Below are 14,545 nucleotides of genomic sequence, written 5' to 3'. Positions count from 1 at the left end.
TGTGTATCTCCCAGAGTGTGCCCCAGACTAATCTCTTTAACCCGCCCTCGCCCCGCATCTTTCCCTTGTTGTTTGCACATCAGTCCCACTCGGGGCAGGAAGCTGTGCCTGTCCTGCATGGCTGTTCCTGTGGGTCCCCTCCGTCCCTGTGGGGTGAATTCACACCACAGCGGGCAGCAAACTCAAGCTGGTTGCTGCAGCGGGGACAGCAGTTGCCATGTGTCAGCAGAAGACACTCTTCCATCGCTGGTTGGAACCCTCTTTGTGACTCAGGGACACCCCTCACTGCCCGGTTCCAGGAGGGACAAAGTGCTCCATCAGCTCAACCTTCCTCCATCCCTCCCACCAGGCATCATGGGACAGCTCCTGCCCTCCTCTGCTTTCACCCCTATAGGGACTAAGTTCATTCTGTCCGCCCCCCCCCCAGCGCTAAGACCACTTTGGTGTGCGATCCTGCGTGGGCTCTCAAATGGCTGTCGACAACCCAGGGCCAGGAGCGAGCTCCTCCCCTGCCCTGTGATGTGCAGGCTGGTTTTTGAAGTGCGGCGCTGCTTCAGCTGTTCCCAGGAAGTCTGCAGGGGAACCGTGTTTGTACTGAGGAGGTGAAGTCCCTGTGTGTTTCTGGAGGGGATCTACTCAATGGGCTCTTTGATGTCATTGCAGTTTTTGGACTTACATCAAGTAAGTCTGAAAAAGAGAAAAGAAATGCTTTGGCTTAGCCTGAAACGTTTGCACCTGAGTGAGATGACCTGTGGCTGTCCCATCCTGATGGTTGGGGGGGGGGAAATGGTGGAGGGTTCCGCTCCCAGGAGCTGCCCAGGGTTCGGAGTGGTGAGGCAGAGTTGTAATTGGAAAAGTGTCTCCTGCAGGCAGCCCCGCTGCTGGTGGCTTCCATCGCCCCACGCTGCAGCCCCTGGGGTGACTGTCCCCGGCTGTCCCTGCGTGCCGAGCCTCGTCCCCTAGTTCAGACCCCAGGGTTCTGCCGCAGGACTCGCATCTTATCGCCGCCTGCCCGGCGTCAGCATTCCCTCAGGTCACACATCCTGATCCCGAGCTGCCCGCTGCTTGGACTGCATCTTTTTTTTGGATGAGATGTCCGGAGCTTGGCACATGGCAGTGCTCAGAGGCATCCGCTGCTGTGACCTCTGCAGCCCGGATAGCCTTTGCCCTGCTGCGTCCTCGCTCTGGGAACAACCCGGGGCTGGTTTGAGGTTTGGCTCCCTTAGTCCCAAGCTCAGGGAGAGGTTTTAGGGCAGCGATGTTCGGTACAGGGAGCTCAGCCCCAGGGCGTATGGCCCCTTGGGCTAAAACCTTTTCCACAGTGGGGTTTTTGTATGGTTTCCCATAAGAGTTTTCTCAGCAGCAGCCTCTCCATCCCTGTCCTTTTCTCTGCTTTGTTCACATACTTCTGCACTTAACTCCTTTTTGTTGCCGTTAGTGAAGAATACATCACCTAAAGCCATTTGAAATGCATTCTCTGCTGCAAATAGTTTCAAAGGCTGACTGCCCTGACTGCCAGAATGAGGGGCCCGAGGGGACAGGCTGCAAGGAGGTGGGCAACAGCATGCAGGAATTGGCACCGGGGCGTTCAAGAAGCTGAGAATGAGAGCAGCCCCCATCTGGCTGCGGGCTGCAGCTCGGCGCGATCGGCATTTTGTTTCAGAGGCCACGAGTGAACGAGTTAATGATGATCCCAGATGGCTTCGGAGTTTGCCTCTTGCCACCCCTTCCTGTTCCCCCAGGATCTCAGATGGTGGCGGAAGATGAAGTAAAATTCTACAGTTTGTTGTAAAGTTCATCTCTCTCCCCAAATCGTGCTGCAACTTGTGCGCGCCGCGTTGGCAGCTTCAAGGGGATGCTACCTGGTAATTAATTAGTTGTCAAGAGACAGCCCAGAGGTTCCAACTCTTTACATCCTTGATAATAGAAATTGCTCTGATTACGTTTTCCCCCTTGGCTGGAGGGCTGCAACGCAGGAGTGATGCTCCATGGGCAGCTGGAGGAGCCTGAGCGTCCCTCGCTGGGACTCGGAGCGTGCTGGCACACGCATGGGCGAGCGTGACCCCGGGCTGAGCCCTGGCTTATCTGCTAACACTGCACTGTTGTCCCTCTACCTTCTTCTGGCCAGCGTTCCCCACCAGCCCCAGTTGTGTCTGACACCTCCAGCAGCTTTGTGTTGTCTCTGATTTAGCATCATTCATGGTCCGCAGAGGTGTTAAGAACCGTGGAGACGTGGCACTGAGGGATGTGGTCGGGGTGGGATGGGGTTGGACTCGGGGATCCGAGAGGTCTTTTCCAACCTGGGTGGTTCCGTGAGTGGGAGTGGTGGTCGTGGGTTGACGGCTGGACTATCAAGACTTGGCAGTCTTTTCCAACCTTAATGATTCTACGGTTCTGTGATTGTTTGGGTGGCCACGGTGGTGATGATGATGATCTTGGTGGTCTTTTCCAGCCGTAATGGTTCTATAATTCTGTGACCATTGCAACCGAACCCCATCAGTTCAGCTGTGGGTAGCCTGGGGCCAAGGCACGGGGCTGCTGAGCAGCTCTGGGAACCTCCAGGAGGTGCTGGTGGCAGTGCCTGGGTACGGTGGCAGGAGCAGGGCTCTCCTGGTGCACTGCTCTGCTCACTCCAATTGAGCTTGAGATGGAGCCGAGCTCCGTGCATCTGGAACACAGTCAGCTTACCCCAGGATGGATGGATGCAGGCAGCATAGGCATGTGATGTGCGGCACGGCACAGCTCTTCCCTTGGCAAATGCACGCTTGAGAGAGGATCCCGTGGGCAGGAAGGCTGCGGCTCGCTGCTGCCCCGATCCCAGGAAGCCTCCCTCCGGGTGCCGTAAATCCAGCAGCGTGCCGGATGCTCTCACGGTGCCGTGCCGTCCTTCCCACCCCCGGGGAGCGGGCTCCAACCCACCTGGTGCTTGCAGCCATGTGGTCCCTTCGCTTTGTGTTTAGTTAAGTGTGGGAGGACGCGATGCTTGAACTCCCAGAGCTTTTTGGCTATTGTGATCGCTGATACGGCCCCGCGAGCAGATGTGGCATTGCACAAGCATGGCCCTGGCCCTAACGGAGGCAGTTAGGATTTCTGGTGTTGGAAGGAGCAGCCTGGAAAGGGCATCATCGTATTGCAGAGATGAAGACAAAGGCATCTGGGAGGCAGGAAGTGATGAAAGCAGAGGGCAGGTTGCAGGGCACCCGGCGCTGCGAACGGGTGGCAGAGCCCCAGGACAGCAGCAGGGATGGAGGTGACAAAGGGGACAGGAAGGCACGGGGCTGCCGGGCCACCTCGGAGCTGGACGTGGGGCAGGAAGGCTCAGGGGACATCGCTGCCGTGGTGTCATGTACCAGCGCGAGCCAAGAGGCTGTGTGCAGTCACAGGGCTCGAGCTGCGTTCCGTGCTGCTGGCTCCCACCCCACTTGGCTTTTCCAGCATCTGATCTGACTGTTTGTTTGCTTGCAGTGATTTCAGTTGTTTTCTATTTTAGCCTGTGACTCCGAGAGCCTGGGCTGGGGCAGGCAGGCACCGTTTGAAAGCCGCCACTTGGCGGCAACAACTGCTCGAGCCACGGAGCAGCACCCATCTAACCCCTCTTTTCACACACTCGGAGCTTCCCAAACATTAACCTCTGGATTAAAATTTTCCATGCTTGGTCTCTCCCCAGATGTGATGTCTGAGCTTCGGTTTGGGTTCATGTTTTTCGTGTTTGCTGGGTTTGTGTTATGGGAGAATGAAAGAAATACTTTTCCCATTTGAAAAAAAAAAAAAAATTTTTTTTATTGGTGTAGTTTCCTTTTTTTGTTTTTTTTTTTTTTTTTTTTTTTTTTTGGGGATTCATCAAAAATGGCTGAAGTTTGGATGCTGAATGGACAATCATTTGCTGGGCTGCACTAAGGTGCATGGTGAGGTGTCCCAGCCCCGGGTGCCCGGTGCCACCAGCAGAGCCCAGTGGGAGCAGGGGAGCCCGGTGTGAGTCAGGCTGAGCAGCTCCAGATTCAGACGAGGGAGAGCGGCTGCTTTTTGGTTTTTAGCAAAAAAAAAAAGCCACACGCACACACAAGAAGTTGTTATTTCAGCCTCCACGTGTAGGATCACAACGCACCAGGGAAGCATGGGCTGCACAGTTCTCCGCTCTGTGCCCTGGTGCTTGGCGGTGCCACGGGGCAGCACAATGGCACAGACCCTGCCCCGTGCCCGGTGCTTCCAAATTCCCATTCCTGGTGGCCGTGCCTCTCGTCGTCCCGAAGCCAAACGCTGCGGTGCCGCTGCTGACACCTCCTCGTGTAGCTCAGGACACGCTCGAGCGCTCCGCGTTTCCCTGCATTCTTTTTTTTTTTTTCTGGCCGCTCCGCTCCAAGTCTGTGCGCTGCTCATCGGGTGGGGACCTGCTCTGTTCACACCAGTGCTTGTAATGTCTGGCCTGCAGCTCTGCCAAAGGCCAGAATTGGCTCTCCGTGCATGGCTGGATCGCAAGGACAGCGTTAGATGGAGGGTGGAGTGAGCGAATACCCCTCTCTTCCTACTGTGCTTTCAGGAAATGTCTCTAGCGCAGCTGTAAGTGTGAATGAAGTCAAAAGAATGGATCGGTGCCCCCGCTCCAGCCCACCCCACTCGTCGGGGCCCATCCAGAGTCCCCACCCTATTGTTCTGGTTCAGCTCCCCCGTTTCAGGGCAGGGGCCCTGCTCTGCGCTCAGCATCCCGCTCCCGGGAGGAGGAGCTTTGGAGAAAACAAAGACGCAGCGAAGAGCTGCATGGTTTTCCTCTCGCCTCCCAGCCGCGGTTCCGATCCCTCACTCCTTTCCCTAGGTGGGTGAGCAGCTCAGAGGTTTGAGCCACGTGCCAAAAGAGGAGAGCGCTGGGCGCAAGGAGCAGAGCCCTGCTGGAGCTTGGCTCCGTGCAAGGTCACCTCTCCGGAGCACGGCGTGCTCGGAGCAGCTCCACGATGAGGAGGACACTGTGAGGCACAGGGCTCCTTCCAGCATCACTGGGAGTCCCCCTCAGTGGCTGGGAAGCAACGTGCAGCTTTGTCCCTCCGTGCAGTGGCCGTGGTGTGAGCTGCTGCCCGCCCTGCCCCAGCGCTGCGATAGCTCCGGGGCCGCGGTGGCATTCCTCTGGTGTCATTGCATTGCGTCCGTGTCCCCACCCCTCTGTTTTTAAGGGAATTTCATGGCAGCTGACACTCGGAGGGGCTGCTCCCTGCTCACGTGGCTTTCGCCTGCTTGTTATTTCAAAGCAGAGCTGCTTCTCCTTCCATTCCCGAAGTGGCTTCTCATTCGGGGCAGCTGGAGTGCTGCACCCCGTGATGTGGGCAGCGCTGCTGGGGCTCCTGCCCCGGGTTCCCAGCGGTGGTGATGGAGGCAGCATTGCAGGAGCACATTTCTCACGTTCAGAAGTTCTCCTAAAATCGGTGGGCTGAGCATCCGATTCGTGTCCCAGGCTTAAAAAGGCTGAAGGAATGAAGCACGCACAACCTGGTAGAACAGAAAAACGTGGGGCCTGGGTCCAGGCGTGCTCATGTTAACGCAGAGTTCAGGATGTGTGCTCAGGCATCCTCAGCTCCTCATCCAGCACAGCAAAAGGGCTGCTCTGAGCTCTTTTGGCACGGGGTGCTTAGGAGGAACCTTTGTGGTGTTCCTTTGGTTGTGTTTCTCCTGTGTTCCTACCACTGAGACTGCCCACCCCGGCCAGTTTCCCTACAGCGGAATCCCAGTTCAGCAGCTCCGGACTGTGACCCTCTGAGAACCGCTCACGTTGGAGGAAGTGAAACCCCAGCAGCCAGGTGGGAGCGGGGCAGCCTGGGGGGGTTTTAGCGGTTCTCGTTCAAACAGTCCTCCTGCAGCCTCAGAAATCCCGAGTTTCCTAAAAGAAGAGGAGAAAACTCCAAAGGCTTTCATCCCAGTTCAAATATCAAGCAGGGCGAGGAGCTGGGGAAGCTGCAGTGGGATCTCAGATGACATTCTCTGAAAAGCAAACTTAATGGAGTGCGAGTACGGGATGGCTCAGGCTGTGCCCTGTACAGCTCTGCCGAGCCTGGGGGCCGGGGGGAACGGATCTGGGGGGGCTGCCTGAGAGCCCCTCCACTTCTGCAGCCTTTGGCACCTCCGTGAGATATTTAAATGACAGACAGACATCCAGGGATCTGTAAATACTCCGTCAGTGCCAACTCAACCGCAAAGAAGATACAGCATTTGTGGTCCAAGGAAGTTTAAATATTTGTGGTCAAACTTAAAATTCGACATAAAACTCTCATCTGCGATGGAAGGCGTCCAGGAACTGCATGGAGAATGTATAAGCTGTGCAAACTCCCAGAAAGGGCTTCGCTGCCGCGCTGCCAGGGCGAGGCAGAGCCTTCCACCCTTCCCTCTCCCCTCTCCGTGCCGCCGAGGGCAGGTATCTGTTTTGCATGGTGCACGCTGGGTGCTGCCCAGGTGCTGGGTGAGGGCTGCAGGGCAGCATCCTCGGAGCTTTCTGGAGCAGGGAGCTCTTGGCAGCTCCCCTTCTGCAGCCCATGCATGGGTATGGCCACCAGCAGCTCGGAGCAGTCCCCTTTCCCTTACTAAGCAATCCTCCCTTCCTCCACCGAAGCGCCTGCTAACCACTTTCTTATCTCTCTTAACTCTGCAAAACAATCTCTGGCAAGGCAGGCATCCTCCGAAATGGCAGAGGAAATAAATTCCCCCAGTCCCTGGAAAAGGAAAAGACAGGAAGCTTGCAGCGGGGAGCTCAATCCGTGGCCCGAGTTGGTGCCACATTGGCTTCGGTGCAGTAGGGATGGTGCCTTCCTCCTCCCGTGGCATGGGATCGTGGTGTGGGGGCAGATGTGCAGGGCTTGGTGTTCTCCCTGCTTGGTGTTTTCATCTGCCTGCTGGAAAGCTGTGATTTTGCAGTCCCTTGTTCTCCTGTGCTCCAAGACCCCAAAGAGCAGGAATGCCCCAGGTGCTCCCCACAGCTGTGGGAGTTCCCAGCACCACACGGAGCAGCGTGGGGCAGTGTGGCACTGGAGCACTTGGCTACAGGAGGGGACGTGAGTGCTTTCCCCCCATGGAAATCCCTGCAGACTTTTCCCAGAGGCGTTGTGCTAACAAGTGAACACATCAGGGCATCTTCCAAACATCAGCAAAATCCAAAAGCTTTGAACCCATCAGAAACTTCCTTCTCCAGGGCTATGGAGCTCCAGCTTTTCCAGCTGTGGTCACAGGAGGTCCTGCGGTACCCTTGGGTGTGTTTTGGGATGCACAGCTTTCCCCAACCCCACGGCAAGGTGAGACCTAGGAGGGGAAGGAGCTGGCTGTGTTTGAGGTCTGCAGGAGCTGTGAGATGTTTTGTAGGGCACTCTCAGGCTGCACCACAGCACAAAGGATTTGAGGGTGCAGAGGACCTGCGGGGGCGTGGGTTCTCCATTTGGAGTTTTAAGTTTCTCCTGGCCTAGAGGAGTGAAAACTCCATCTGTATTCCTGCCCCACAGCCACTAGGTGCCAGTCAGGGAGAGAGAACTGGCCCTGGCAGCTCTGGAGGGCTCCTGGTGGGCATGCCCCGTGCTCCTGCCCTCTGCGGAGGGGCTGTTGGAAGCACGTGTGCTCCCAGCCTTCCTGCAGGGTCAGCAGAGATCAGTTAAGTCTCTCCGAGAGCAGCTGCGGCTGAAAGCCCTCAGCTGCAGAAACCAGGGTGCAACCCAGCTGCTGCCCGGCTGTGACGGCGCTTTGGTCCTACCCAGGTGGCCAAACCCCTGTGACCTGAGTGTGGGGCCACATCCTGGCAGCTCAGCGAGCCCAGAGGCAGAGCTGGGGTACGCCAGGGTTACACCCAGCCCAGCTTTTGTGCAAACCCATGGGGGGTGGTGCAAAGCTTCCCTTTGCTTTCCTGCTGCTCGCTGTGCTGTCTGCATGCCCCAGGCTGGTCCGTGGGGTGCCGGGAGGCATTCAGCCCTGGGATGCTCAGAGGGTCGGTGCAGATGTTTTGCCTGGGCTGTTAGACACCGCATGGTTGAAGTTGTTTGGGTCTCGCTTGGTTTGGACATAGATCATCCACTTCACTACACTGTGCTTAAGTCAGTGTGGCAAAACTCAGCGTTATCCCCACGCTGGATCACAGGTTTGGCTCTGTCCTCCTGGTCCTGCCCCATCCCCATCTCCAAATCCAGGACGGGACCTCTCCGTGCAATGACTCAACCTCCTCACGTCCTTTTCCCCTTCTGACTCCGGCTGCTGGGACGTGCCGGTGTCTCCCCCTCGCACACAGGAATGCTGAGTAGCAGCGGCAGCTCTGAGCAAACCCTTCTGCAGCACCACTGCCTCCCGTGCATGCCGAGTCCAGGCTGTCACCGAGCAGAGCTCTGCACCCCGCAGTGAGCGCGCGGTGGGAGCAGCCCTCCATGCTCTGAGTCCTCCCTCGGTGGTGGCAGTCCCCGTGGTCTCCAAGCAGCTGGCCCGGCTGCCACAGCTCCTCAGGCTGAATGCAGCCGAAGGAGCCGCATTCCTGCCTCACAGTTATTTGCTCTTTAGGACGCCGCGTAAAATTAACAAGTTGTAAAAGCCGATTGAAGGCGGCGATTCGCCTGGCTGCAGGGAGATGCTGAGCCTCTGACCCCCAGCGGGAGCGGGGCCGCTTTGTGGCACCCCAGGTGCATGTGTCTCCCCAGACCCAGTTTCCCTGGGGACTCTGATCTCAGCATCACCTGGAGGCACTGCAAGCACGGGGTCCTGAGAGCGCTCCAGCACAGCAGCCCGGCGGGTCTGTACGGGCAGTTAGCATGTGTTAACGTGCGTCCTGCTGCGTGCTGCCCAATGATCGGGGACGTTCATGGGTGAGCCGGGAGCTGGCAGCACTACCGAGCCATCTCAGCGTGCCACCAGCCTGCGGTTAGCGTGTCTGATCTGGGGTCAGATTAGAAACCTCGCACCTCCGGGCACAGCCGGGTGACGCGGTGCCGGCACCCAGCGCCGCCGCAGCCCCAGGTCCCACGCGGCCCCGAGAGGCAGCGCAGGGGAACCGACCCGGGTCACGTCGGAGGGCACCGGCCCACTTCAGCAGTTCTCGGTTTCAGTTTTCCTTTGAGAGCGGCTGCGTGCGTGTCAGCCCTATTTTAATACCCGGCGGCGACGCGGAGCCAGGCTTTCGGTTCCTGCTGGCTGGCTGCACGCTCGCAGGGGGAAGGGTGCATGGGGCCGGGGTGTCACGGCCGCATCGCCAAATGCCTCAGCGCCGTTCCATTTCACATTTGGCGGTGGGAGAGCGAGCGCGGCTCCCGGTGGCTCTGCTGAGCTCTCCCCCGTGTTAGCGTGGAGCTAACGCCGTGCACCCCCATGACCATCCCCGTGGCTCTGGGAGCGTGGCACTCACGTTTCCACTCCGAAACGGGAAGTCGGTGGCATGTCACGCTCTGCCGTTGGCGGCACTGGGCTGCCACTCGGGGGTCACTCCTTTCCCAGCGCCCCAGCCTGGCTCCAGGCAGGCAGCCCCCGTGGCTCTGGCACGGCCCCGGCGCGCACGTGATGGGGATGTGCGGAGCGTTCGCTCGGTGCCTGTTTTTCATTCATGTGGGCTGGAAAAATGTGTTCATGAGGCAAGTTGCTGTGGCATTATGTCATGGGCCTTCGGTTGGGCTCTTTGCTCCCTTAGCAGATGAGCTGAATTGGAGCATCGGGCTGCACCGGCTTGGCAGGACATCAGGGGCTTACGTGAAAACCTCGTGGCTCGTAAGCTCAATGCAATTGCTTTTATTTCGGGAGCAATTTGCCTCTCCTGCATCCCTTTCCCCGCCACTGCTGTGCACCCCACGGTGCACAGATGCTCACAGGTGGGTCCCTGCGGCCATAGCCACGTTGGCAGAGGGCTGCTCCAAGATGCTGGCACGAGGGAACTGCAGTTACCAGGGCTGGAAAACCCCGGGCTGGAGCTGCCCCGGCTGAGTCAGGCTGCTCCCTGCGTGCAGTTACCGTCCGGCTGAGGGTGAACCTGGCCCTGAGGTTTCCACCACTTCCCCTGGGGCCGCTGCAGCCGGCGGCTCTCACCGGGGGTGTTTCCCATGACAGCCATTCTTTTCTCTTCCCTTTGGACTTTCCCCATGGCAGAATCATTCCTAAAGGAGAGCCAGGAGGATGGAAACGTTCCTTCTGTGACACTTGCTGGGCTCACTCCAGGCTGGACGCAGCACAGAGGGGGAGAGTCCCATTCCCACCTCACCTTGTCCTCTGCTCTGTCCTGCAGGGCACCCTTTTTAGGGTCAGGCACGGGGGCAGCTCCAAGCACCGTGGCTCTGCTGCCCTCCCCGAGGGTGCCTCGTATGGGCAGTAGCTGGGGTAGGAGGTTGCAGGTCAGAGCAGGGTCAGGTTTTTGACACGCACGGCAGCGACGCGGCGGTTAAAATTAGCCCGTGGAGAGGAAACTGGCAGCATTGTGGAAGAGCAGAAGTTTCCTCTCACGGCAGCATGGTGCTGCGCTGCGGGACGCTGCCAGCCCCTGCCTGCTCCCATCCCTGTCCCCGTCCCCACCCAGCATGGGGTGACCCGGGGTTGGCAGTGCCCTGCTGTGCATCCCAAGGATGGGGTCTGCTCCTCCTAGGAGTCAGTGGGGACGTTGGGGGTGGGATCTGGAGCTTGCTTTGCCCTGGGTGGGCTCTGCAGCAGGAGGTTCTCAGGCATGAATGTGAATTTTGCGGAGTGGGTGACACTTCCAGGCTCCGTTTGCTTCCCCGTGGCTGACTGCAGGCAGCAGGAAGCACCGGAGGAGCAGACTGCAGGTGCGGAGCCCCACGGCGATGGGGGATGAGGAGGGTCATGGTGGAGGCACAGGCAAAGGCCACGGAGGCACCGTGCTCCTGTGCTCTGGAAACTCCATTTGAGAGCCTCATAAATGGATAATTACCTGAGCTATTGAGTTTCCTTCTGGCCAGATCCATCCCAGCCTCCCTGACAAGGGCTCCCCTAATGGCCTGTGGGGCCGGCCCGCGGGATGGGGTTGGGATGGAGCTGGTGTTCATGCCCCTGCCCGCCTGCCCCACACCTGCATCCCTCCCTCCTGCTTTCAGCAAGGGGGGTGCTGGCAATCAAGCCGAAACAGAGCGGTAAGGGCTGACTGCATCGTTCATCCCTCCCTGGGGACGCTGGGCAAATCCCTTCCATCCCCATCTATAAAGCAAAGGGGAACCCCGCACAGCGCGGTGCCCTCCTCGTGCTGCAGGGCCCTCTGGCCCCATGCTCCCCTCTGCCTGTTGCCTCCCCTTTGCGCTGACTTTATTTTCCTTTCCCTTTCCCCAACCCCCTCGCCCTCACCCTGCAGGTTATTGCAGCCGACTGCAAGAGGGTCACAGTTCTGAAGTATTTCCTGGAAGCCCTTTGTGGACAAGAAGAGCCTTTGCTGGCATTCAAGGGTGGAAAATATGTGTCAGTGGCACCCGTCCCAGACGCCATGGGAAAGGAAATGGGAAGCCAAGAGGGAAAACAACTGGAAGATCAGGTACCGTGCGGGAAGAGCGCGCCTCGGTGAAGGAAGAATCACCCCAGTGGGGCCCAGCCTCTGCCTGCCCCACAGCCCCCGCTATTTATAGCTGCATGTGCATTTTATGGGGAGAACTGGGGGGGGCAAGCAGTGCACGGCCCTCGAGCGTGCTTTACTCGTGCCCTTTGCTGCCAGCCCGGGCCCTGCGCCTCTGTCTCATGTGCTGCTATGAGTTCCAGATGCTGCTTGGTACTGCGTGCAGGGGGGGGGGCCCGGCCTGAACGCCCCTCCCAGGAGGGGAGGTGGGCGAGAGAGCGTCAGGGTTCAGCCTCAGGATCAAGTTGAGAGCCGTGGAGCTGCTTGCGGCAGAGGCCCGGGCTCCAGCCTCCAGCACACGTACAGGAAGAGCTGACATTGGCGCCCCGTCCCTCCCCTGCCTCTCACATCCTGATGTGATTAAGGAATTCAGCTCTTGTTTTTCTGCCCTTGCTTGTTCCTGTAGGCCTTGCTTCGCTCCAGGCTCCGTGTGTGTGTTTAAGGGCCCTGCCAGCCGCTCTGCAGGTTGACTCTTTTCTTGTGTTTCATCTTGCAGTTTGAAAGGCCGAGGAAACAGCGGCGAGGGGCAGAGCCACCCGGCTCCCAGTCCCCTCCCAGTGCCGAGGGAATCACCCAGTGCCTCCCCTCTGCCGGCACTGGGTGGCCCGCAGTGTTTGTCCCCCGTGCCCCATGGGGCTGACAGCCATGGGGACCCTCCTCGTTACTCCCAGCAAATGGCAGGGGCTGAGCAGGGGATGAATTTGAGATGTTTTTGCATGTAAAGGGGCACCTGGAGTCCTAGACCCTTGTCCTCCTCTGGAGGCTGCGCAGGAGGTTTTCAAGCTGACACTGCAACCCATGCAATGTTTGGGGTCATTAGGTCCCACCAAGGTGACGAGAGGGACACTGCTCTCTGTTGTAGGGCTGTGCGCTCCCATTTCTGCCCCGTAACCACGGCCTCCACGTGGCTGTGGGAACCTCTCCGTGCTTTCCTTGCGCAACCCTGGAGCTTCCTCCTTGGGGTCTGAGCACAAGGCAGCTCCCGGCCTGCCAGTGTGACCAGCCCTGAGCCCGGGCAAGCAGAGCCCGACCCGAAAAACCGCAGCGGATCTGCGCCCGACGTGCCTCACAGCATCCCCCATCCTCTGTGGTCCAGGCTGTCCCAGAGAGGGAAGTGAGCCCGAGAGCTCCCTCTTCCTCCTTCCCAGGGCTCAGAAGTCACAAGCGGAGAGGAGCACTTGGTTCTGTGACAAGGCGTGTGCGTGGCTCTGGGTGGAAGGACTGAGCGTGCAACGGCGCGGTGCTGGGATTGTTGAAATGTAGGCTGCAGCTCCTTGCTCACACGTGGCAGCCTGCTCTGGGTAGCAGTGCTCTCCTACCCTTTTTGGGGATCATCTCAGACAAGATTTCTCAAGGTGCTCCACGTGTGTCTGCCCTCAAGCGAGGCAGCAGCATCACGGCCTCGGGATCGACAGCCTCCGCTCACAGAGATGTGCCAGGCAAAGTGGTATTTCCCTAAATACCATGCTCCCCACCTTGCAGAGCTGAAGCCTGTAAAGCATCAGTGACTCACCCAGGGCCGTGGGAAGAGTTTTCCAACACCAGGCAGTTTGCTTATAGAACAGAGCATTAACAGGGCTGCCTCTGCCCTGCCTTGTGTCTGGCATCCCTGCCCCATTCCATTGTGTCTCACCTTCCTGCATGTTTTGCCATCTATTTATTTTGCTTGCTTCTTTTAAAGGTTTAGGAATAGTCTCCCATCAGCGTGGGGCAGGCTGTGCCGGGCGGGGATTTGTGCGCTGAGATGAGGAGAGCTGCAGTCCCTGCTGCCAGCATCCCTTACAATCACTTCTGTCCTGTTTTTGTCTTGGTGCGTTTCCTGGAAGAAGGAAGATGATGTGAGGATTGAGGCATTTGAAGATGACTCAGAGGCTGAAGGCAGCGGAGGGGAGATGGACATCAAGGAACTCCGAGCCAAGAAGCAAGCGCTGGCCAGGAAGGTGGCAGAGCAGCAGCGTCGGCAGGACAAGATTCAGGTAGGGTGGGACCATGTCCATCAGGCTGAGGAGCTGCTTTACTTTTGTGTGTGGGCTGATCTCATCTCGCTGTGCTGGCTGTGCACAGCCGTGGTTAAGGTTTCTTGAGATGTCCCTTAGTCACACTGTGAAACCCAGCTGCACCCTCAGAGCACAGTGCCAAAACTGCATTGCTAAACCATCCCAGGGTAAGCTCTGCCTTCCCAGAGCCTGGGCTGAGCGTGCTGGGTCTCCAGGAGCCCTCGGGGAGCTGCGCAGCGCTTCTCATGGAGCTGCTGGCGCTCCCTGCAGTGCTGACAGAGCTCCTGCTGGTGGCTGCAGTGCAGCGGGTGCCAGGCAGCAGGCTGTCCCGGGCTGGGACAGCAGCTCGGTGGCCCCAGGGCTCGGTGGGGAGGCGGCTTTCCCATGCAACAGGGCACTGGCAGACTGGGGAGAGGGTGGGACGTGAACGGCAGAGTTCATATGGGAGCCAACAGCAGGAAAAACAGCCCGCGGATGGCTGCCGTGGCCAGAGCGCTGCTTGCGAAGCGTTGCCATCGTTATGAGGACAAACAGACGGGATACAGGTGATGCCGTGCTGGCCCCGGCCTAATCTTAGCACATCTCCCAGTGGGAGCCGGTGAAGCGAGCTGGGGAGCAGCTGCCCGGCGGTGCCTCCTGTTGCTTTAAGAGCGAGCTGACATGCACGCTGCTGGCCGCCTGGCTGCTCGCAGCCCCTCTTCCTCCAGCCTCGTGGCCCAGATGAGGATTTCTCAGCAGAGGAAAATTCTCCCTGGCTCCCCTCCCCCTCACCTCCGCCCTCTCTAATGCCCAGGGCCCTTCACTTCCATAATTCTTCATTTTCCAGCCTTGAACGTAAGCCAGACACATCTGTCTGGCCATATGCGTGAACTCTGCAGTGTGTGCCGAGGTGGTTGTAAAACAGGGCTGCTGAAGGCCCTACTGGGAGAGCGCGCACATGTGTACCCTCCGGCTATTGGCGCCGGGCCCAGAACCACTGCGCTTCACTTTTCCAAACCCACCCCAACCTTTT

The 14,545-nt window shown here is 58.7% G+C and overlaps 1 protein-coding gene across 2 annotated transcripts in view; it reads left to right on the top strand.

Moving 5' to 3' along the window:
* Positions 1-14,545, top strand: part of SMG6 (SMG6, nonsense mediated mRNA decay factor) — a 92,056-nt gene that overhangs the window by 64,596 nt on the left and 12,915 nt on the right. The window contains exons 14-15 of one of the 2 annotated variants that reach the window (XM_021416087.1): positions 11,282-11,458; positions 13,363-13,512. In XM_021416087.1, the coding sequence (XP_021271762.1) occupies positions 11,282-11,458; positions 13,363-13,512 (327 nt within the window). The remainder of the gene's footprint in view (positions 1-11,281; positions 11,459-13,362; positions 13,513-14,545) is intronic. The other variant, XM_021416088.1, reaches the window with a different exon arrangement.

Source organism: Numida meleagris, chromosome 18, assembly GCF_002078875.1.
Source record: "Numida meleagris isolate 19003 breed g44 Domestic line chromosome 18, NumMel1.0, whole genome shotgun sequence".
Classification (NCBI taxonomy): Eukaryota; Metazoa; Chordata; class Aves; order Galliformes; family Numididae; genus Numida; species Numida meleagris.
The sequence above is the reverse complement of the archived record's forward strand: the minus strand, read 5'-3'. Positions and strand labels throughout refer to the sequence as shown.